The sequence below is a fragment of the Ictidomys tridecemlineatus genome, chromosome 4, assembly GCF_052094955.1.
Source record: "Ictidomys tridecemlineatus isolate mIctTri1 chromosome 4, mIctTri1.hap1, whole genome shotgun sequence".
In the NCBI taxonomy this organism is placed as follows: Eukaryota; Metazoa; Chordata; class Mammalia; order Rodentia; family Sciuridae; genus Ictidomys; species Ictidomys tridecemlineatus.
Window position 1 is genome coordinate 107,893,359 of NC_135480.1, and position 26,068 is coordinate 107,919,426.

A 26,068-nucleotide genomic window follows, 5' to 3' on the forward strand; every position below is an offset into this window, starting at 1 on the left:
AATCTAATAGTGGATACTCAAAACAGATCAGAGACTCGGGAGATGTTGTATAATAAAATAAGGAGGAAAGATGCCCAGCTCCTCAACCACAACAGCAGCAGGAGGTGCAAACCAGAACAGTCACTATCTAAATGCAGTAAAGCAATAAAGGAGTTAAAGGAACCCCTATTCTTGGGAAAACTGAAGAATGTCAGGGTACAGAGAACTTAGAGATCAAATACATTGTTCAAAAAAACAATAAACTGTGCTGCATAGTATCTGTGTATGGAAGGGAAACAGTTAACTCTCTTGACGGTGTGTACAGAGGACAGAAGAAGGAACCATTTAGCAACTGCAGCTTGGGGGTCAGCAGGTGGGGAGCAGGTCACTGGCAGACCTGAGTCTAGCCTGAAAAAGGAACTCGGCAAACCCACTCTGAGTGACACAGAGTGTGCCTAAGTGATCAGCAGAAAATCAAGCATAGAGAGAGGTTTACATAGTCGTATACTGACCACAGAAACCCACCTGGCTTTCCCTTCCTCCTCCAATTCAGCTAATTGCAGCACCTGCTGGGAGAGAAATTACCAGGAATTTAAAAGGGCAAGAGTTGGAGAGAACAAGTTCAGAAACTTTATCAGAGAACAGGAAGTGTGGACTCCATAGGTGAAGTACTGGGCTAAGAATGAGCTAATACACCACAGAGTGGAACCCAAAAGGGATTCCTGGGGTGCAATTTTTCTATGTGAACCAGTAATTGCTGTGTGCTGACTTAAAATCTCCAGACCAATAGGCTGCCAGTGAAGAGGATTCCTAAGCCTACATTCCATCATCAGGAGTTCAGCCTCCCCGACTAACCCTATCACCACAGCAACTACAAATATCCTGAGGATAGAGCTAGTATCAAACTCCAGACAACACCACCTAAGGACTGAGAAGAGAAACTGAGAAACTTTTGAACTCCAATGGAACAAACTTGTTCAATTTTTCATTGAGATCCTCTCTCTCTCTCTCTCTTTCTCTCTCTCTCTCACACACACACACACACATAATCTACCATTTTTGACACCAAGTATTCTTCATGCATCAGTTTACTGAGGGCTAGTATGTCTGAACAATATGTATGGTTTTGTTGTGTATTCTTTCATTTTTTTTATTCTTATTTTATAGTTTTTACTTTATGTTCAATTTTTCTCTCACTTAACCTGCTTCCTGGATTCTCTTTCTCTTTTTTCCTGGTAACAACTAACCTTTACTAATTCTTCATTCACTTTTCCTATAATTTTTGACCTTTATCTTCTCTCCTCCTCCCTCATAAAGATCACATCCTACACCACTTCTGTTCTCTTCTTGTCTACCATTTGAAGTTGTAAACACTTTTACAAATTTATTGTATTTATTTTAGACAATAATTTAATACACCATTTTTTATTGAGACAAAACTGTAGCCATCTTAATAGGAGATATTTGGATTAAGATTGTATATTGTTAGTCTTGGATGCTATTAATATTGTCTCTCCCTTAAAGGCAAGAAAATGGAAGCCTTCGGGGACACTATGAGGCTACAGGAAGAAACTGTATTGCCTCAGATTCACAATGCTCAATGTGAAGACTAGCAACACGGAAAGACAAGGGGGAAAAACACCCTAGACACAACAAGGTGCTACAAAAATAGAATCCATTGACAACACAGTAGAATAAATGTCAGAGAAAGCATTTAGAATGTACATAGTTAAATTGATCCACAACATAAATGATGATGTAAGGAGTGAAATCAGAGATAAATTTCAAAAGTTGAAAGATCACTTCAATAAAGAGATAGAGATTATGAAAAGAAACCAAGCAAAATTCTCAAATGAAAGAATCAATAAACAAAACGAAAAATACAATGGAACATATCCCTAACAGACTAGATCACATGGAAGACAAAACCTCAGGCAATAAAGAAAAAATATATAATCTTGAAAATAAATTTGACTGACCATAGAATGTGGTAAGAAACCATGAACAGAACATCCAAGAATTATGGAGTAACATGAAAAGACTAAATTTAAGATTAATCAGGATATATAAAAACAGGGAAATACAAACTGAAGCAATTCACAATCTTTTCAATGAAATAATATCAGAAAGTTTTACAAACCTAAAGACTAAAATGGAAAATAAAATATAAGAGTCTTACAAGACCCCAAATGTACAAAATAACAACAGATCCACACAAAGTCACATTACAATGAAAATGCTTAGCATACAGAATAAGGGTAGAATTTAAAAGTCCATGAGGGAAAAAAAAACATCAAATTATGTATAGGGAGAAATGAATTTAAATCTCAGCTGATTTCTCAACCCAGTCCTTCAAAGACAGAAGGTTCTGGAACAACATATACAAAGCTCTGGAAGAAAATAGAAACCAACCAAGAATTTTGTACCCAGCAAAATTAAGCTTCAGATTTGAAGATGAAATAAAAACCTTCCATGAAAACCAAAAGAATTAAGAATTAAAAGAATTCACAACTAGAAGGCCTGCACTACAAAACATTCTCAACAAAATATTCCATGAAGAGGAAATGAAAAAGTGAAAATCAGCAAAGGGAGGAATACACTAAAGGAATAGTCAATTAAAGAAGAAACTAAGTCAAATTAAAAACCAGAAGTAAGCCAAATGGTCAGGAATACAAATCATGTCTCATAATAATCTTGAATGTTAATAGCCTAAACTTATCAATCAAAAAACATAGACTAGCAGACTGGATTAAAAAGCAATACCCAACAATATGCTGTCTCCAGGAGACTCACCTGATTGGTAAAGATATCCACAGTCTAAAGGTGAAAGGTTAGAAAAAACATAAATCACATTAACTATGTAAACAACCAGGGGTTTCTATCTTCATAATCAGAACGGATAAAGTTGGACACTTCATACTGCTTAAGTGAATTAATTATACATCAGCAAGACATAACAATTGTAAATATTTGTGGCCAAAACAATGGAGCAACTATGTACATCAAACAAACCTCTTTCAAGAATCGAATAGACCACAACACAATAATACTGGGTAACATTAATACAACTCTCTCACTACTGGATAGACCTTGCAAAAGAAAACTAAACAAAGAAACTGTGGAACTAAATAACAATCAAAAATTTGGACTTAATGAAAATATATAGAATATTTCATCCATCAATGAGTGAATACACCTTCTTCTCAGCTGCACAAGGGGCTTTCTCTAAAATAGGCCATATCTTATGCTACAAAAAAAAAACTTTTAGCAAATATTAAAAAATAGAGATACTACCCTGCATTCTATGAGATCATAATGGAATGAAATTAGAAATCAATGATAAAATAAAAAATATATGCTACTCTAACACCTGGAGACTAAATAATACACTACTGAATGACCAATGGATAGCAGAAAACAATCAGGAATGAAATTAAAGAAATACTTAGAGGTAAATGAGAACACTGTTAGAAAATATCAAAATCTCTTAGACACTATGAAGGCAGTGCTAAGATGAAGGTTTATTGAAGTGAGCTCATTCATTAAAAGAACAGAAAATTAATGAATAAATGACCTAAAATTACATCTCAAAGCACAATAAAAAGAACAGGAATTAATTAAAATCAGAACTGAAATCAATGAAATTAAAACAAAACAAACAATGCAAAAAAATTACAAAATAAAAAGTTGTTCTTTAAAAAATGATTAAAATTGATAAAACCTTGGCGATGCTAACAGAAAGACAGAGAAATCTCAAATTACTAAAATTCATGATGAAAAAGGAAATATCATGACAGACACTCAGAAATATAGATGATAATCAGAAACTATTTTGAAAATCTACACTCTAATGAAATAGAAAATCTTGAAGACAGCAACAAATTTCTACAGATTCATTTTCTACCCAAATTGAATCAGAAGACATAAAATATTTAAAAGATCAATTTCAAGCAATGAAATAGAAGGTACAATCCAAAGCCTACGAACAAAGAAAAGCCCAGGACCAGATGAATTCTCAGCTGAGTTCTACAAGCTCACCAAAGAAAAAATAACAACAATACTCCTCAAATTATTCCATGAAGTAGAAAAGGAGGGAATCCTTCCAAATTCTTTCTATGAAGCTAGTATCACCCTAATACCAAAACCAGACAAAGACACATCAAAGAAAGAAAACTTCAGACCAATATCCCTGATGAACATAGATTCAAAAATCCTCAATAAAAATACTGGCAAATCACGTGATAAAGCATATTAAAAAGATAGTGCCCCGCAATCAAGTGGCTTCATCCCAAAGATGCAAGGTTGCAAAATAGAGAAATCAATAAACATAATTCATCACATCAATAGACCTAAAGGCAAGAATCATATGATCATCTCAATAGATGAAGAAAAAACATTTGACAAAATTCAGTGTCCATTCATGCTCAAAAAAATCTAAAAAAAAAAAACCTGGGAAGAGTAGGAACATTCCTCAACATTGTAAAGCTATATAGGTTAAACCCAAGGCCAACATTATTCTAAATGGATAAAAATTGAAAGCATTCCCTCTAAAAACTGGAAGAAGATAAGAATGTCCTCTTTCACCACTTTTCTTCAGCATAGTCCTTAAACTCTAGCCAGAGCAATTAGAAGAAAAAATTAAAGGAATACTAATAAGAAAAGAAGAACCCAAACTATCACTATTTGCTGACAACATGATTCTATACTTAGAAAGTCAAAAAAATTCCACCAGAAAACTTCTAGAACTAATAAATGAATTCAGGAGAGTAGCAGGATATAAAATACCCATAAACCAATCATGTTCCTATTCACCTACGATGAATTCATTGAAAGAGAAATTATGAAAACTACCCCATTTACAATAACCTCAAAAAAAATAAAATGCGTAGGAATCAGTCTAACAAAAGAGGTAAAAGACCTCTACAATGAAAATTATAGAACACAAAAGAAAAAAATTGAGGAAGACCTTAGAAGATGAAAAGATCTCTCCTTCTCTTGGATTGGCAGAATTAACATTGTTAAAGTGACCAAAAGTGGTACACAGATTTAATTCAATTCCTATTAAAATCTCAATAAAATTCTCTGTAGAATCATGAAATTCATTTTGAAAAATAAGAAACCCAGAATAGCCAAAGCAATCCTTAGCAAGAAGAGTGAAGCAGGAGGCATCACTATGCCAAACTTATATTATACTACAGAGCCATAGTAACAAAACTAGCATGGTATTGGTACCAAGGGAGACCAATGGTACAGAACAGAAGACACAGAGATAAACCCAGATAAATACAGTTGTTTCACTCTAGACAAAGGCACCAAAAACTTTCATTTGGGAAATGATAGCCTCTTTCAACAAGTGGTGCGTGGATAACTGGAAATCCATATGTAGCAAAATGAAATTAAACCTCTATCTTTCACCCTGCACAAAACTCAGCTCAAAGTGAATCAAAAACTTCGGCACTAGTACAGAGATTCTGCACCTAAGAGAAGAAAAAGTAGGTCCAAATCTTCACCATGTTGGCTTAGGAACTGACTTCCTTACCAAAACTCCAAAAATATAAGAAGTATAATCAAGACTCAATAAGTGGGATGGATTCAAACTAAAAAAGCTTCTTCACACTGAAGGGAACAATCAATAACTTGAAGAGAGAGCCTACAAAATAGGAGAAAATGTTTACTTCATGCACCTCAGATAAAACACTAATCTCCAGGATACATAAAGAACTCAAAGAACTTAACACCAATAAAAACAAATACTATCAATAAGTGGGCTAAGGAATTGACCAGACACTTTATAGAAGAAATACTATTGATCAATAAATACATGAAAAAATGTTCAACATCTCTAGCAATTAGAGAAATGCAAATTAAAACTAATATTTCATCTGACTCCATTCAGAATGACAATTATCAAGAATACAAGCATCAATAAATGTTGGTGAGGATGTGGGGAAGAGTTACACTCATACATTGCTAGTGGGAATTCAAATTGGTGCAACTACTATGGAAAGCAGTATGGAGATTCCTCAGGAAATTTGGAATGGAACCACCATTTGATCCAACTATCCCACTCCTCAGTTTATACCCAAAGGACATAAATCAGCATACTACAGTGATGTAGCTATATCAATGTTCATAGCAGCTCAATTCACAATAGATAAACTATGGAACCAACTAGGTTCCCTTCAACAAATGAATTCCACCATCATGTATATCCATAAACACTAATTTTTAAAAAAAACTATAAATATCACCATCATATATATCCACAGCACTAATTTTTTTACAAAAACTATAAATAAATAGCCAAAACATCAGAAGAGAGAAGAGAATGGGGGAGAAAAAGGGGGAGGGAAAGGGGAAGTACTGGGGACTGAATTAGAGCAAATTATATTCCACACTTTTATAATTACATTAAAGTGAAACCTATTGCTATGTATAACTAAAAAGAACCAATTAAAAAAGAGTGAGGGATAAATGGTACTAAGGGTTTAAGGGAAGAAAGAACTGAAAAATGACCTTGAATTAAGTCATTCTCTTGACCCCCTATTTACTTATTTTTCCATATCACTCTTACTATGCTGATACTATTTATTGGTCATTTCAAGATTATAGTCCATACTGATGGTACAGAATAGAGGACACAGAAACCAATCCACAAAAGTACAACTTTCTTATATTTGATAAAGGGGCTAAAAGCATACAATGGAGGAAGGATAGCATCTTCAACAAATGGGGCTGGGAAAACTGGAAATCCATATGCAACAAAATGAAACTGAATCCCTTTCTCTCGACATGCACAAAAGTTAGCTCAAAATGGATCAAGGAGCTTGATATCAAATCAGAGACACTGCGTCTGATAGAAGAAAAAGTTGGCTACAATCTACATACTGTGGGGTCGGGCTCCAAATTCCCTAATAGGATGCCCATAGCCCAAGACTTAATAACAAGAATAAACAAATGGGACTTACTTAAACTAAAAAGGTTTTCCTCAGCAAGAGAAACAATAAGAGAGGTAAATAGGGAGCCTACATCCTGGGAACAAATTTTTACCCCTCACACTTCAGATAGAGCCCTAATATCCAGAATATACAAAGAACTCAAAAAATTAAACAATAAGATAACAAATAACCCAATCAACAAATGGGCCAAGGACCTGAACAGACACTTCACAGAGGAGGACATACAATCAATCAACAAGTACATGAAAAAATGCTCACCATCTCTAGCAAGTCAGAGAAATGCAAATTAAAACCACCCTAAGATACCATCTCACTCCAGTAAGAGTGGCAGCCATTATGAAGTCAAACAACAATAAGTGTTGGCAAGGATGTGGGGAAAAGGGTACACTTGTACACTGCTGGTGGGACTGCAAATTGGTGAGGCCAATTTGGAAAGCAGTATGGAGATTCCTGGGAAAGCTGGGAATGAATCCACCATTTGACCCAGCTATCGCCCTTCTCGGACTATTCCCTGAGGATCTTAAAAGAGCGTACTATAGGGATACTGCCACATCAATGATCATAGCGGCACAATTCACAATAGCTAGACTGTGGAACCAACCTAGATGCCCTTCAATAGATGAATGGATAAAAAAAATGTGGCATCTATACACAATGGAGTACTACGCAGCACTGAAAAATGACAAAATCATAGAATTTGCAGGGAAATGGATGGCATTAGAACAGATTATGTTTATCAAAGCTAGCCAATCCTTAAAAAACAAATGCCCAAATGTCTTCTTTGATATAAAGAGAGCAACTAAGAACAGAACAGGGAGCAAGAGCATGAGGAAAAGATTAACATTAAATAGAAACGAGTGGGGGGGAGAGAAAGGGAGAGAGAAGGGAAAGCATATGGAAATGGTAGGAGACCCTCAATGTAACACAAAATTACATATAAGAGGTTGTGAGGGGAAAGGGGGGTGGGAAACAAGGGAGAGAATTGAACAACAGCAGATGAGGTAGAGAGGGAAGATGGGAGGGGAAGGGAGGGGGGATAGTAGGGGATAGGAAAGGTAGCAGAATACAACAGTCACTAATATGGTATTATGTAAAAATTGTGAATGTGTAACTGATGTGATTCTGCAATTTGTATTTGGGGTAAAAATGGGAGTTCATAACTCACTTGAATCAAATGTTTGAAAGATGATATGTCATGAGCTTTGTAATGTTTTGAACAACCAATAAAAATATATTCAAAAAAAGATTATAATCCATAAAACTATATTGAAATAATCTTCAAGAAAAATTATAAATTCTGTAACTTTGGGATATACTAGCACATTCATTATTTATCAGATAACGAATATCTTCTAGATGCTCCTCAAAAACTTGCTGGGCTGTGGGAATATCCCTGTCATACAGCACTTGCCTCTGGACTATGGAGGTGTTCTGGTTTAGATGTGAGGTGTCCCCCTTAAAGCTCATGTGTGAGAAAATGCAAGGAGGTTTGGTGGGGAACTGATTGGATTATAGCCTTGGCCTGGAGGTAGGTGGGCTGTGGTTGGAGGAAGTGGTTCATTGGGGGGAAAGCTATAGGATACATATTTTGTATTTGGAGAGTAGAGTTGTCTCTCCTCTCTCTCTCTCTCTCTCTCTCTCTCTCTCTCTCTCTCTCTCTCTCTCTCTCTCTCTCTCTCTCTCTCTCCTTCTTGATCATCAGATAAGCTGTTTCCCTCTGCCTTAGTCTTCCATCTTGAACCTAGGTGCAATGGATTGAGACCTCTGAAACCATGAGCCTATAAAAAAAACTTTCCTCCTCTACAGTTGTTCTGATAGTGTCTTTCAATCACAGCAATGAAAATGCTAACTAAAAAAGTGGGGGTGGGGAGGAACTTGCTGAATGTAATGTATGCTGATATAAAGAAAGAAAAGTCAATAGTGCAAACCCATAATTTTCAGAGATTATTTTTTACTGTCTGAAACAATTCTTCAGAGGTTTTCATAAGCAAACATTTTCTTCTCATCAAAAAACAAATAATATAAGCTAAATATGATTAGGTTTACTGGAACTGAGAGCCTTTTTACATGATACTGAAGACAATATTTATACTAAAGACAAATGATGCCAGAGGATTTCTGCCCGTCAAGGTCAAGGTATTTGTAGAAGAGACCTCCTCTTTCTTGTAGGAGCTGGCAAAGGAGTAAAAAAGTTGCAGAAATTGTTGGGAAGTTTTTAGCTAGAGTGTTGCCAAGCAACTTAAAACTCTTCAAAACTGAAGACCTTTTTCTTAAAGGACTTCAATTCAGGAAAAGTGTTAATTAGTAAAGTAGAGTTGTGCCAATTAGTACCAAAGTGCTGTAAAATATATTATTTACAAGAACTGTAAAGGGTAAGAAAGATATAAAGACTGCACTAGAAAGTGTAAAGCCCATGGTGTTAATCAGGAAAAACCTAAAAAAAAATTCAAGTGTAATTATTAGTAGAGAGTGAGATGATTTGATGAGTAGAAAGAAATATTATTTTGAGACATCTTAATTGGCTAATTATAAAATTAAATGTTTTATATGTGCAAATAAATTAAGGAATGTAAAGACAGCAATGTGGCAAAGTTCTCTTGGTGAATAAAAATTTCTCTTTAATCCTAATCACAGATCGAAGAAACTATCTAAATTTCTAAGGACTTCTGGAAAGGAAAACCACACACTCTCTTAATCATGCGTTACAATATTTTATGAATCTATATCTCAGGAACTTTAATTACAATCTTAATTCAAGAGACAGTATGTGTTCCTAGTGGACCTCAGGCTGAGTGGCTCTGGTGATTCTGTTTGGAGGAGCCACTGATTTATCTGCACCTGGAAATCCTATTCCATAAAAAGAAAAATAAAATCAGCCTTATATGTGCTATAATATTCTTGAATTAATCAAACTTTAGGTAGTGTCAACTCATGAATACTCCTCAGCTCTATTTTACTTGACACAGCTGGAAGCTAACTCCATTTTGGAATATGAGATCTCATTTCATTTCAAGGCACATCACTTTTGTGGAACTTGTGGCCACTTCTCAGTCTCCTTCAAGAGACTGAGATGTTAGCCTTCTGATATTCAGCCTTCTCCTGGCAGTCTATTTATGCTCTCTGAAATATATTGTGCACTCCAATGCCTTGAATATCCTTTGCTGATGACTTCCAAATCTGTTTCTATCTATATCTGAACACCAAACAGACAACTAAAATTCAACACATAAAAAATTGATATCCCCATCTTTCCTCAGAGGCTCACTCCTCCTGTATTATTTTAATAAATGACAACATTTTCCCAGCAACTGAATCATCCACATCAATAATAAATTCAAATTTATTCTCACTTTTAAAGCAGTGAGTCTAGTTTCCTGAAAATCAGTTCACTGAAAACTAATTTACCAACAGAACAATTTACCAATGACTAAATAACCAATTACCAACACTGAATAAGCAATTTACAAAACTTCATCCTTTCTTTTAACAATTTATTTTATAAGTACTACATGTATATTGAGCAGAAAATAGAAGCCATTCATATTTCCACCACCCACAAGTAACCACTGTTCACATTTGGGCACATAGGTTTGATGTCAGGTAATATTGTATATATTACCCTGGACTATGTTTTAAATGCTGTACATTGTCATCTTTCATATCAATAAATAAATGTCATTAGCATTTTTCTTCGTGTCTTCATGATATCCCTTCAATGTGAAGGATTTAGTATGTCAATTCTTTGTCATATTTTTACTATGATAAACACTGCTGGAATAAATATGCATTTTTGAAACAATTTTACTTTTTATTTCATTAAATTTTTATATATTTATAGGGTATACTGTGATTTTTTCAATATGTGTACACATTGTGTAATGATCAATTCAAGGTAATTAGCATATTTGTCACCTCCAACATTTACCATTTCTTTGTGATGAGAACATACAAAATCCTCTCTTCTAGCCATTTTGAAATTTGCAGTGTTATTAAACTACAGTCATTTTTTTATATAATAGAACCCCAGAACTTGTTCCTTCCTGTAACTTGGTGCCTGTTGACCAACCCTCTCCATCCCCTTTTTCCATACCCTTCCCCAGGCTCTGGTAACCTATATTCTACTCCTTCCTTCTATAAGGTCAACATTTTCAGATTCCACATATGAATTAGATCATGTAGTATTTGTTCCTCTCTTCCTGACTTACTTTACTTATTTTGAGAATAAATTCCTAGCTTGATCTAAAAAAAAATTTGCTATGTCTAATGATGTACTTTTTTGTGAATATTTCCAAAAGCTTCTTACAAAAGGTATTTTTCAACTAACTACACTCCTATCAGCAAAATATGAAAATGTCTTTTTCCCATGTTTTTTTAATTTCCCAACAAATAGAGCCAATTTGATGCTAATAATATCACCACATTATTTAATTCATATTTATGTGATTACAAATTATGTTGAGCTTCAGCAATTTACTTTTTAACATTTTTATTTTTATTTTAGTTATACGTGACAGTAGAATGTATTTTGGTAAAATATACATGCATAAATTATCACTTATTCTATTTAGGCTCCTACTCTTGTGGTCATACATGATGTAGAGATACCCTGGTTATGTATACAAATACAGGGCTAGGAAAGTTATGTCCAATTAATTCTGTCTTTTCTATTCCCCTCCCTCCTCTCTTTCCTTCTTTTCCCTTTGTCTAGTCCAATGGATTTCTATTAGTCCCATCCCCAACCTCCCTTTTTCTGGGTTAGCATCCACAAATCATAGAAACCATTCATCCTTTGGTTTTTTTGGAATTGATTTATTTCACTTAGCATATATTCCAGTTCCATCTATTTACTGGCATATGCCATAATTTCATTCTTTTTTATGGCTGAGCAATATTCCATTATGTATATGTACCACATTCTTTATCCATTCATCCATTGAAGGACACCTAGGTTGTTTTCATATCTTGGATATTATATGAGTTGAGCTGCTATAAACATTGATGTGGCTGCATCATTGAAATATGCTGGTTCTAAGTTCTTTGGATATAGACCAAGGTATGGGATAACAGGTCTCTATGCTTCTCTCCATACTGCTTTACAGAGTGGTTGCACCAATTTGCAGTCCCACCAACAATGTATGAGAGTACCTTTCTCCCCATATCCTCACCAACATTAATTGTTACTTGTATTCTTTATTCTTTCAATCTGATGAGTGTGATGAAATCTCAGTATAGTTTTATTTTGCATTTCTCTAATTGGTAGAGATGTGAACATTGTTTCATATACTTTTTGACAATTTATATTTTTCTTCTGTTAAGTGTTTCTTCAATCCCTTTGGCCATTTATTGACTGGGTTATTTATTTTTCTGGTGTTGATTTTTTTGAGTTCTTTGTGTATCCTGGAAATTAATGCCTTATTTGAGGAACTGGTAATGAAGATTATCTCTCAGTCTGTAGGATCTTTGTACATGTTCTTAATTGTTTCCTTTGTTGTAAAGAATCTTTTTGGTTTGAACCCCACTTGATCATGGTCAACTATCTTTTAAACATGTTTTTGTATGTGATTCAGCAATTTATTTTATGTTTGTTGGCCTTGGACATTTATATGTTGTCTATGAATATTTAAATCTACCTTATGAGGTATAACTGAAATTCAACAAAAATAACCTAATCTATGTGTTTAGTCAAATTATTTTGGACAACACATATATCCATGCAACAACCACTCAACCAATATATAAGATATTTTCATAACCCCAAAAATTCCTAACATAATGAATGATTCCCACCCTTGATATTGGAAAATTACTGCCTGCTTTCTCCGACTATGCTTATTTTGTCTATTTTCAAATTTTATAAAAAATGTTATTCAGCTTATATACTTTTGAGTCATTCTCCTTTCACTGAGCATAAAGTTTTGAGATTTACTAATGTTGAAATTCATTCATACGTATATCAGTAGTTAATTCCTTTTTATTGCTGAGTGGTATTCAATCATACACCACAATTTGTTTACTCACTTACCAGTTGAGGGAAATTGGGATTGTTTCCAATTTAGAACTGAAATAAATAAAGCTTTTATGAGTATCCATACATGAGTCTTTTGTAGATACATAGTTTTATTTCACTTTGGTAAATATCTAAGAGTGGATTTTCTACATCATACAATACATGTGATTTTAATTTTGTAAAAATCTTCCAAAGGGTTTTCCAAAGTGGTATTGCCATTTTATATATTCAACAGCAATAAATGAGAATTCTAAGTGCTCATCAACACTTCATATTGTGAACATTTTTAATTTAGCCATTCTTTTGTATATATCAGAGTATATGATACATTATTTATAATTCCATGATTATTAATGATATTGATACTATCTCATATTCTTACTGAAATTCATATATCTTCTTAGTTGACTATACATTGCTTATTTAGCTATTATATTTTCTCATTATTGCATCTGGATATAAGTCTTTTGTTAAATATATAACAAAAATATTTCCATCCAATAATTGGCCTGCTTTTCAATTTATTAGTAGTACATTTCAAGGAATAGAGTTCTACATTTTTATAAAGTCCAATTTATACTTTGGTCAGTGGCATTTTGTGCTAAAATTCTTTGCCTAGCCCAGAGTTATAATATAGTTTTCTTCTACGTATTCGAGAACTGTATTAGGTTTGCTTTAATGTTTCATTCAATGATCCATTTTAAATTAATTTTGTTTTAACATTGGATTATGGAACATTTCAAATTATGAAAACAGAGTAAAATAAATTCACATAATACCCCACCACCCCACCCAGTTTCAACAATTGCCAACATTCTGTCGATCTTATCTAATTTATTCCTCACTAATTCTCTAGTCTCAATGATGGTGATTAAAGTTTTTTTGAGATGAAATTCATGTACATCAAAACTTACAATTCTTAGCTGCACAGTACTGAAAAATAGATATATCTCTAACATGTCTACCACTCCAGAAACTTTCTTCTTTTCCATCCCAATAATCTTCACCTTCAAGACAATACAAGACAGATTGTTTTACTGAAAGTAGTTTTTCCTCTTTTATAATTTCATGAAATTAATCATATGGTCTTCATTCTGGCTTCTTTTTTGTCACAAAGAAAATGCTCTTATATGCCGTTACAGGAACTCAACCTCAGAGGCTGAACCTGGATTTTCCATCCCTCCCTTATTCCAACCAAAGGGCAAAGCTTATAGTTATAGCCCCCACCACCACCACCATCACCAAGTCAGATGTGTAGCTGAAACCTCCCCCTATTACTTATGACCTTGATAGTTGGCCAGGAATTCTCCTCTGCTGAATTGGTAGTGCAACAGAGACTCTCACCACCTTATACAATTCTTCCCCTAGATTTTTAAGTTAGACAGCTCCAAGTGGTGAATCCTTCATTAAGTAGATTTCTTAATTGGGGGCTGGTTTGGTTTACCCAAAAGACAGATTACATATGTTTAGGACACCAAATAACAGGCAATTTTGAACAGCATCTCTAAAATTTTATAATTAAAACAAATTCTAAAGAGAAGCTACTTTAATTTCAACATATAAGTTTTGTGCTACATGGAAAATTTAAAGTATTCTGAATTGCATATGGGTGCCCTGTAAAGGTCTCAATCAGGCCCTGCTGTAGGCAAGTCATTTATCTTCTCTGAGACCACTTTCCTCCCCACCTCCAGGATACTGCCTGCATCATGATCTATGTGAAGTACCTGACAATGTCTGCACTCCATCATCATCACTTCCTTTTCCTTCTTTCTTAACTTCCCTTGCCATATAATCATAAACAAGCAAATAAACCCAGCAAATCCACAATCTCTATCAAAGAGAATGGGGACCATGTGAGCATTGGGATTCCTCCCCTGGCTATGCTGCTAGCTTATGACACTTCTCTGAGATGGTTCTTCAATCTCCCCATGGCTGCGATTGCAACCACAAGATGGATATGAGTGCTGCTTCCCCTTCTAACCCTTCCAGGAAGATGTCAAAGGACAGTCAGAGGCTCTCTTTCAAGACCTACATCACTTCTGTTTCAGAAAAACTTCTATAGATATTAGCTATCCTAGGAAGAAGCCTTCATTGTCTAAGTGCACACTTTCTAATGCCCAAAAGAAAGGGAAGCAGAAACAGATCAGAAGCCTGAGTCAGAATATTTGGATGACCTAGGGCAAAAAGCAGTGCTTTCTCAATCAAACTCTTTACTGTGTGGTCCACCAGGTTCCAATCCAGAAAATGGGCATGGGAGGAGAATAGTTAAAAAAAAATCAGAAAAACAGATAAGCAGATAAAGAAGTTGCCTCCAACGACTCCTAGATGGTTATTCTTAGGCTCTTCCTGCTCCTCTGATCAAGCTCAGGGCTGCCTCAAAATCTATCCCAGCATCTGTTTCTACACATCTGTTCGAAGGAGTCTGCTTGTGAAATCAACCCATTGACCACTGCAATCAGATTTAGTCTAGAATAAAAACAGGAAATCTCTCTAGCTTTGCACATTACAGCAAATATAAATTACCTCACTAAGCAAAGGGAAAGGGCAACTGGCACTGATATGCAATATTTTCTAAAATTAATATTTGTTTTTACTAGGTAAAACTATCATAGGAAAGATAATTGGATCAAGCAACCCAGACTTTTGTCTAAGTGTCTGTTTTCAGTTTGAAATTTTAATTGATTGCTGAGATTTTTTTTTTTGTAGCAGGGACTGAACCCAAGTGCACTTAACCACTGAGTCACATCCCCAGCCCTTTTATTTTTTATTTTGAGAAAGAGTCTTGCTAAGTTTCTTAAAGGCTTGCTAAATTACTAAGGCTGGCTTTGAACTCATGATCCTCCTCAGCATGCAAATTGCTGGGATCCTATGGATGTGCCACCCAGTCCAAGTGCAACCTTAATCTTATTGGCAACCACATCTTAATACATTCCTTTCATTGTTTGGCCAAGACAAGCAAAATTTTTCATCTTTTGCCCTCAAAATATATATAACATTTAAAAATTACTTATTGAGAAGTTATATTGTGAATATTGTGAATAAAATCAGACTGTCATATATTATACTTTTAAAGGGAAATCTGCATGGGCAGGAGCAAAGCAAGGAATTGTTCCAGTTGTGAGATCAGGTAATTTTGTGTCCATGAGTAATAATGTATTTCTGAGTCTCCAATATCTGTTAAGCAAGGAGACTATAATAAATTATTTATAAGTCTCATTCAATATTAAGTTACATATGATGGCAGAAATTTACATAAAGAAATCTTGGAATAGTTGAAATGGAGCAAGCATAAGACAGACTAGATCTGCACTAAACACTCACTCAAAGATTTAAAATTCTCTTTCAGTAAAAGAGAGGAGGAAAAAACACTAAAATTTAAATCCCTCATTTAAAACATGGCCTCCAATTAACACAGCATTGTATCTTCTTGTTTAAATATTGTTCGTTTCTTAAGAAAATATTTTTTTGTCCCAGGTTTTCCTCAGGGCAATTTTGACATCCTTATTTCTCAAGCTGTAGATTAATGGGTTTAACATGGGCACCACAATGGTGTAAAACAGAGAGGACACTTTCCCTTGATCAAGGGGCAAAATGGAAGGTGGTTTGAGATACATAAAAGCCCCAGAACCAAAGAAAAGACAAACCACAATCATGTGGGAGCTGCAGGTACTGAAGGCTTTGGATCTGCCATCTGTGGAACGAATGTGAAGGATGCTAGAGAGGATGAGGGCATAAGAAATGAATATGGTGACAATGGGCATTCCAATGTCAATGGCCACAACAATAAAGACCACCAACTCATTCACATAGGTGCTATTACAGGAGAGCTCAAGGAGTGGAAGAATGTCACACATGAAATGATTGACAAGGTTGCCAGCACAGAAGGTCAAACTCATTATGCTTCCGGTATGGGCCATGGCCCCAGCAAATCCCATCCCATAGACACCCAACAAGAGAAGAAAACACACCTGTGGAGACATGGTAACCATGTACACCAGGGGGTTAAAAATGGCAACATAGCGGTCATACGCCATAGCTGACAGAATAAAGGACTCAGAGACAACGAAGAAGCAGAAGAAAAACAGCTGTGTCATGCAGCCAGAGTGCAAGATGATGTTCTTCTTTGAGATAAAACTCATCAGCATTTTGGGGGTAATGGTGGTGGAGTAACAGAAATCTATTAAGGAGAGATTGAAGAGGAAGAAGTACATGGGGGTATGCAGGTGTGAGTTCAGCCCAATCAGCATTATCAAGCCCAGGTTTCCCATCATAGTGACCATGTAGAAACCTAGAAACAGAAAGAAGAGGGGGATCCGGAGGCCTGGCTGGTCTGTTAAGCCTGCGAGGATGAACTCTGTCACAGAAGAGGAGTTCTTGGTTGCCATTCGTCTCTTAGGAAAGAGGCCTATGGGGAAAATAGCAAAGTACCACTGGTAGAGAAAGAAATATCACCACTAGCCTCCCAGATCTACCCCTATTCTTGGAAAATAACACAAGGAGAGATTCAAACAGTGATGGGAGGTTTTAACCATTCACTGAGGGCAGTAATGAACCAGCAAGTGAGTTAACCTCTAGAGCAGCATGCAAGGCTACACTCTGCCTAGAGACTGAGAGCTGATGCTGCTGAAGAGAGGGGCACCAAAAGCCAGTGGGGTGTCTTTTAAATCTTGAAGTCAGTCCCTTTCCTATGCTCTTCCTTCTCCCATCTCTGCTTCAGTTGCTGTCACCTGAGCCTGTTCCTGACAGGCAGAAGCCACTCTAACTGTGGATCAGCACTGTAAAATTAAGAGGTAAAGTTGTGTTGGTTTTGTTGTTGTTTTTTTTCCTTATTAAGCATTTTTATTTATTTTTAAATTAATTTTATGTTTTAACTTATGCAGCCAGAACTTGGGTTTTTCCAAGAACTGTTAGCTCATGTGGCTACAGATTTGATAACAACTTTTTAAAGCTAATACTTATTTAGGGGTTATAGTGAAGGGCTTTGCTCTAAGAGCTATGTGACAATATTATTATCCTCATTTTACATAAGACAACTAAGTTTAAATGATTAGCCCAAGTCAAAAAAAAAAAAAAACTACTGAGCCTGAGTCAGGAGGACTTCAACAATGTGACTCTCACAGTTTACCCTTGTAACTACCATGTTATGTGGCTACCCACAGTCAAGACAGGCACTCCCCTTTCTCTAGTTAAATCCATAAAGCTATACTCTATTATCTCTTGTCCAAATTGTCCTGGGGAAGATAAAGACTTGGTGAATAAAAGATGACACCTTCTGCCCCCAATCCTGTGGTGTCATCACTGGGATCTGGGCTTCCTCCACCAGGCATGCCTCCTCCTGGCTCCTTCCCACCTCTGGTGCCACCTCCTGGAGCCCTCCCACCGGGGACACCTCCAGCCATGCCCCCACCACCTATGCCGCCTGGGACTGGAGGACATGGCCTTCCATCAGCAGGAACCCTAGGGGCTGCACATCCTGGTCATGAACATTCTCATCCTCAACCGTTCCCACCAGGTGGGATGGTAGGACACCCATATGCTGGACCTCCAGGCTCTGGGGAGCAACCCCCACCCCAACCACCATCTGGAATGCCTCATCCTGTACCTCCTCCAGTGGGCATGCCCACCCCAGGACCTCCATTTGGCTCTCCGATGGATCACCCAGGTCCTATGCCTCACATGGTATGCGTCAGCCTTCTCCACTAATGCCACCTCATGGATACACTGGTCCTCCACGATCCCCACCCTATGGCTACCAACAGGGGTCCTTCCCCGCACCCAGACCCCCACGTCCCGACCTCTAGTTCCCCCTTATGGCCCACTTTGGGGCTCTCTCCCTCAGTAAATTCTCATTCTTCTTCCCCTTGTTCTATCCTTCCAATATCTTTTCAATTCCTTGGACCAATCAGAGTTGCTATAGCTCCTCTCAGTCCACTGCCAATGCAATTTTTTTTAAAGAAGGTTAAAAAAAAGATGACAGCTTGGAGCTCAGAACTCTCTCCTTCAGCCCAGTCAAAGGATCAGAACCTCTAATTTATCTCATAACCCTCTCTACATTGAAGAATGCAACTTACAATTATTAATTTATCCAAAGTCCCCTCCAGCTTCCAGAGAGGAGATAGTATCTGTTCCTCACCTGTGGATGACAGGACAATAAAGAGTTTGATTCTGGATTGCAGATCTCAGCAAGCTTATTATTAAAATAGAGACTCCCTCAAGACTATTTCCTCAGAGACTACCCTCCCTAAAGAAGAAGAAATGTCTGCTTATCCCTTGGAATTACTTGATTTGGCTTTTAGAGAAAATTCTTTCTTTCAACACTTTGTGCAGTAAATTAAGAGAAAATTGTTATGGAAAAAAATTATTATCATTACCAATTCTTGAATACCCAATGGTGTACCTAACACAATGCCCTGATACTGACTCCTGGCTGCCAAGATCCAAAGTTCTGTACAAATATTTCTTATTTATTTCTCATATAATGATATATATTTTAAAGTTAAGTTGCTCACACAGACAATATGTTTCAGAGTCCACAGTTATGCCTAGCTCTGACTCCAAGCCCCTGACCTGAACCTCTAGACTCAAGTACCTATATATACAGATGATAGATATAGATAGATATAAAATGATCCTTAACCCCTATCTAACATCAGATACTATTAATGCATGATGAATCATAGAATTAAATGTAAAAGCTAAGCCTATAGAGCATTTAGGAGAAAACAGGAAAGAAGGAAGAATTTTTTACTCATAAGATATAGTAACCATAAAAGGAATATGTTATACTTCAATAGAAAATACTTTTAAAAAATCAGCTTTTTCGATTGGGATGGGAAGTTAAGGACATGTTGGTCAAAGGGTATAAAATTAAAGTTACATAGGAGGAATAATTTCAAAAGATCCATTGTTCATTATGATGACCATTGATTATATTCTTGAAAAATTAGGTTAGATGTTAAATTTTCTTACCACATGATTACCATGAATTTATGTATATATCAATTAGCTAGGGTTAGCCATATATATATATATATATATATATATATATATATATATATTTCAAAATATTATGTTGTACACAACAGATATGATTTTATCTGTCAATTTAAATGAATAAATTTGAAAAATTAAAAAAAGAAATATATATAATAAATTCATTTTGATAAAAGTTTAAAATTTGTGGTCTTCTAAATAAACCTTTAAAAAGTATAAATGTAGACTATAGACAGGGAGAAAACATTCAAAACTATGTATCTTTAGTCTTTGATAAATACCTATTTTTTTCTTTTGACAAATATGTGTCTGTCAGAAGACTCATCTTCAATATATGAAGAACTCCTACATATAAATTATTAAAAGACTAAAATATTTTAATTGGATTAAATTTAAACATATGTTTCAGAAGATACACAAATGGTAAATAAGCATGTGAAAATTTGCTCAAAGAATGATTTATTAAAGCAATGCAAATTAAAACCACAGTGAGCTATCACTATATAATCACAGTAACTAAAACTAAAAAAGGGCAATACAAAATGCTGTCAAAATGTAAGTCAAATTACTTACTATTGCTAGTAGAAATGTAAAATTGTGAAATTTGCAGTATCTAGTAAAACAAACACACGCCTAACCTGTTACCCAGCAATTTCAGCCCTAAGCATACAATCCCTAACAATTAATGCATATGTCCACTCACATGAAATCCCCACACTCAAGTAGTCATAGCAACTTTACTCATAATAACTAAAATCTGAAAATGGCCCAAATAAGCATTAACAAAAGAACATATTAATAAGCCATGGAATATTCAGAGAATAGAATACAACTCAGCAATAAAGAGAACAGACTACTGATACATACAACAATATGGATGACTCTTGAAAAGGAAGAAGGAATTAGTCTGAAAAGAACACCAGAAAACACTGAGCAGAACTTAGAATGCTAAGCTTATAGGAAATTTATTAACCAACAGGTGACCTCTGAGCATCTTTAGAAAAAAGAGTAGAATTCACTAATTCTTTCAATGAACATTGAAAAAAGTGTGTCAGGCACTGTTCTAAGGACTGCAGACAAAGTGTTAACCAAAAAGAGTCCTTTGCTATTACAGAGCTTCTACTCTATGAGGGGGAAGATGGACAATAAATAAGTGAGTAACTTGTAATACATTAGAAGATAGTAATAACTATTTTTTTAAAAAAAGGAAAGAGAAGAAGAAAGGCAGAGATTGTATGTTGTATGTTCAAGTAGGATAGAAATATTTGTGGTGACATTTGAACAAAATCTTAAAAGATCATGGTTAGAGTTGTGCTGGTTGGTAACAGTTTCTCTAATGGACTACTGGATGGATGTTGCTTAACACACCACAATGCATTAATGTTTCCTGCTTCAGACAACAGCTCTACCCAAAGCACTGGCTCTAATGAGGGGGATATTGGACATCATAAGTTAGAGAGGGAAAGAACATTCTGAGCTTTTTACAATCACAAGTCAAACAGTAAAGATCACTGACTGCACACATTTCTGAATTTAAATACCCAGCATCAACTACTTTTAATGCCCTTAATTTTCAAATCAGCTCTCAGGAAGGATCTGGGAAGCTCCTCTCTATAGGGACAAATTGAGCTGATGTGTAACCACCTATACTTTAAATCCTTTCACAGGACCATTTGTAATGCTTTTCTCCAAAGGGAAAAGATATTTCTATTTGAAGAAACTCAAGTCTCAATGGGCTATGTTTTTGATCAGGGATTCTCTTAATCAAAGCAGGAAATCATAGTACAAAACTCAGCTTCTTGACAAGTCCAACTACAATTATAGCATAAATTACTGTATGATTATGTGTATGCACACATCATTCAATGTCTGTTTGCCTGTCCACATTGGCGAGACATTTTCAGCCAATGCTCCTCAATAATGGTGTATTATCTGTAAATATACACATAATTTTGCTGTTTACTACAAAAACTATAACTATCTTATTGCCTGGCCTTAATCCCACTACAAGTAAATTACAAATGGAGAAAAACAATTAGCAATCATAAGCTCTTTAAGGGACTCAAAGGCAGAGAACACCTCAGGGGTTCATAAAAAGTTGCCTGTTCTCAAAGAATCTTAAAATTTTCTTGTATAGACGATGCAACACCAGGAAAAGTTCCTCTGAGTTTATTCATGTCAGAGACTATTACCATGAAACTTCATTTCAAATATATTCCAACCACGGCTACTGCAAAGTCAGATTCACTGATAACCAGTTCCAATACAATTAAGAAACAATACAGAAAAATGTTCTTTATTCATTTTGATAAATTTATCTTTTCCAAAAGCTGAATGTCTGCTTAATGAGTGGCTTCTTTGCTTTAGTTCTAGCACATATTTAATATGTAACAATATATAAATGTATATCATTACATATAATATAAATGTATGATACTAATACTTATATGTATATTCAATGTCTTCACATATATGTCTCAGAGTTTCAATAGACCATCAAATAATACAAGTATGACCCTAAATGAGTTGTTCATCACTACACCCCAGAGAAACAGAAAAACATGCATCAATTCCAATGAGCACAGAGCCCGGTTAGAGAGAAAAGATGCTACCTCACAAGTCTTCATTTGAAATGGCCTCCACTGCTAAGAAAGAAATTAAAATTAATTTTTTAAACTGTAGTCAGATGGAAACATAATTTTCAATTAATCTTTACCTTCACATTATTTAGCATTTTTAAATTCTAGGCTTATGGTGAAAATACAAGGTGTATGCACTGTAGAAGTTTATAGTATCACAGACAGCTCCTATATTGTCTGTGCTTCCTCTTCCTCTTTTCTCATATCATTAGTCTTTTTTTTCTCATCTTTCCCACAGTCCTAAACACTTTCTTTTCTTTTCTAAGTGCTTAGTGATCTCATCTATTTAACAACTTCGCCTATAAGGGTGGCCTTCAATTTTATAACTTTAGTTCTCATATTTCTATTTAGTTCACGAACTGTATCAGTCACTTCACTAGATATTTCTAATAGGTTGTCTTTTGGTCAGTTACAATACCAACTTCAAAGCTGGGCTCCAATTCTATTCTACAAAAGCAGATAACACTTCAACCTCTCGTGGTTCTAACTATTGCAAAGGAACTACTGTGTAGTATAATAAGGTGACACTGTCAATTTGTCCAGAAAACAGTAAAGTTTATACTTGTTCCAACAAAGTTATTAGTAGCACCTGCTTTCTGCACTAGTGTATGATAAATTATGGTCTCCCTAAGAATTCAGAACATGAACCTTGAAATCTGACTAACCTCAGTACAAATCCTGACTTTACCTCTTACCAAATGCATGACCTTAGTAACTTTTAACCTCTCTCTGAACTTCAATTCCTACTATTAAAATTAAGATAATAATCATACCTCAAAGGATTATTGTAATGAATAAATGGTGCTGATTATAGCATTTATAAGGCATGAAATGAAGTAGATTAAATAATGTTATCATGAAAGTTATCTTTCTTAATAATGTTGATTTTTATATAGGCATTGGTATATAAAAAACAAAGAATAGCAGGGAGATCAGGTAGAAGACTTTCCCAGTACAGAAAGAGATGAATGGTATAGGAGACATAGTGATAGAATAATTAATATAGATTGATGTCCCAATAGTATAAGAGAGATTGATGGAAAAGATACAAATCAAATTTGTCTCATATTTGAAACCTAGAGAATCAGGAATAAGATGACACAAATGAAGAACTGAAGGGTGAAAAGGGCAATGAACTAAATATTAGATAAGATCACAAAGTGCAGGCAGAACATGTAAAAGGAAAAAGATAAAAAAGAACTTCACATTGGGAGTTCAGACCATGAAAGAGGTGAGATGCAAATCAGAGAATTATCAAAAGAAAGATGACCACCAAAAGAACAATAGGAATTGCTCCAAATATGTGTCTTTCAAGAGACAATAAATGAGATTGAGGACTGAAGTTTTCCAAAAAAAAAAAAATACTAACAGATAAGACAGTGAAGGTGACCAACAGAAGAGTTTGAAAGGTCACATGAAGCATCTACCATCAGGCTTTGCAGACAAACAGATCTTCAGTTAAATCCTAGTCCCATTACTCATTAGCTGTGTGAACTTGAGCAAGTTGCTTGACCCTGACTCTGTGTCCCCATGTGAAAAACAAAGATCATAATACTGAAATTAAAGGTATTTGTGAGAATTAGGTGTGGCCTTAGTAAATATTAAATTTAGCAAATAATTGTTGAATAAATGAAGTTTCACACACACCAAAAGAGGAGAATGTTTCAAGGGCAGTCATAGTTACATTTCTGAGCAGTCAAGAGCAAGAACTGAAAATAACCTTGAATTAAATCATTCTCTTATAATTCTGTTCACTCATTCTTACATAACTCTCTGCATGTGCTTAGTCCAATACAACCCTTTTACTTTTAATACATTATTTCTTATAAAGATCTTTAGCTCCCCAAAATTAGAACTATAACTAGTGTTACTAAATAAATTTGAGGCTTTTGAAATACTAATATTTTTTGCATTTTGGTGTTTGTGACAATGATGCCTATTGTGTGAGACTTCCAAAATCAAAAAAAATTACCATGAAAATAGTAGGTAAGAATTTCACTCCAACATATAGGTATAGGCAATGACTTTCTCAACAGGACCCAAAAAACTCAGAAAATAATACCAAGAATTGGGGGCTGGGGATGTGGCTCAAGCGGTAGCGAGCTCGCCTGGCATGCGTGCAACCCGGGTTTGATCCTCAGCACCACATACAAAAAAAAAAAAAAAGATGTTGTGTCCACCGATAACTAAAAAATAAATATTAAAATTCTCTCTCTCTCTCTCTCTCTCTCTCTCTCTCACTCACTCTCTCTTTAAAAAAATAATAATACCAAGAATTAATAAATGGGATGACAGAAAATTTAAAAGTTTCTGCACAGCAAAGGAAACAAGAATGTGAAGAGAGAACATTTGCAATGGAGGAAAATATTTTCTAGCTATTCTTCTGAAAGAGGATTATATCCCAGATATATAAAAAACTCAAGTGTAACAGCAAAAATGTAACACACACAAAAAAATCCTGAATAATGAGGAAATACAAATGGCCAACAAATGCATGAAAAAATGCTCAACATCTTTGGCAGTGAGGGAAATGAAAATCAAAACTACACTGAGGTTTCATCTCACCCCGGTTAGAAGGGCAGCCATCAGGAATATAAATAACAGTAAATACTAGAAAGGCTGAGGAGAAAATGGAACACTTTGAAACTGCTGATGGGATTGTTAATTATTACAACCACTATGGAAATCAATACGAAGATTCCTCAAAAGACTAGAAATGGGACAACAATAGGACCCAGATATACCAATTGTGGGTATTTATCCTAAAGAATTAAAGTCAACTGATACATGCATACCCATGTTTGTAAAAGCACAATTCACAATAGCCAAAATATGCAACCAAACCTATGTGTCCATCAATGGATGAATAGATTTTTAAAATATGTACACAATGAAGTTTTTTTAATTCAACCGTAAAGGAGAATAAAATTATGTCATTTGAAGGATAAAGGATGAACTTAAGAACATTATGCTAATCTACTAAACTTCTATTCTTGCCCTCCTCCTCTACTGTGGGTTAGCTTCCAAATATCAGAAAAAAAACATCAACCTTTAGTTTTTTGGGATTGATTTATATCACTTAGCATGATAGTTTCCAGATCCATCCATTTACTGGCAAATGTCATAAAGTCATTCTTCTTAATGGCTAATACTCCATTATGTAAATATACCACATTTCCAGCTTTTTAATCCATTAATCTGTTGAAGGGCACCTAAATTGGCTCCATAGCTTAACTATTGCGAATGGTGCTGATATAAACATTAAGGTGGCTGTGTCACTAAAGTATGCTGATTTTAAATACAACATATGAGTGTACCCTTTTCCCCATATCCTTGCCAACATTTATGGTTACTTGTCTTCTTAATAATTGTCATTCTGACTAGAGTGAGATGAAATCTCAGTATAGTTTTAATTTGCATTCCTCTAATTGCTAGAGATGTTGAACATTTTTCAAATATTTGTTGACTATTCATATTTCTTCTTCTGTGAA

At 35.2% G+C, this 26,068-nt stretch overlaps 1 protein-coding gene and 1 pseudogene across 2 annotated transcripts in view; both read right to left on the reverse strand.

The window, feature by feature from the left end:
- LOC106145341 (olfactory receptor 8B12-like) overlaps positions 1–26,068 on the reverse strand; it is a 141,017-nt pseudogene that overhangs the window by 11,281 nt on the left and 103,668 nt on the right. The gene's annotated exons all lie outside the window — the stretch shown is intronic.
- LOC101962357 (olfactory receptor 8B12) lies at positions 16,347–18,513 on the reverse strand. The gene has a single exon (XM_005339518.4). The coding sequence runs from the start codon at positions 17,328–17,330 to the stop codon at positions 16,395–16,397; it is 936 nt and encodes a 311-aa protein (XP_005339575.1). The 5' UTR covers positions 17,331–18,513; the 3' UTR covers positions 16,347–16,394.

Bases quoted from the DNA above. Each gene is read 5' to 3' on its own strand.
- LOC101962357 (XM_005339518.4), bottom strand. From the start codon at position 17,330: ATGGCAACCAAGAACTCCTCTTCTGTGACAGAGTTCATCCTCGCAGGC.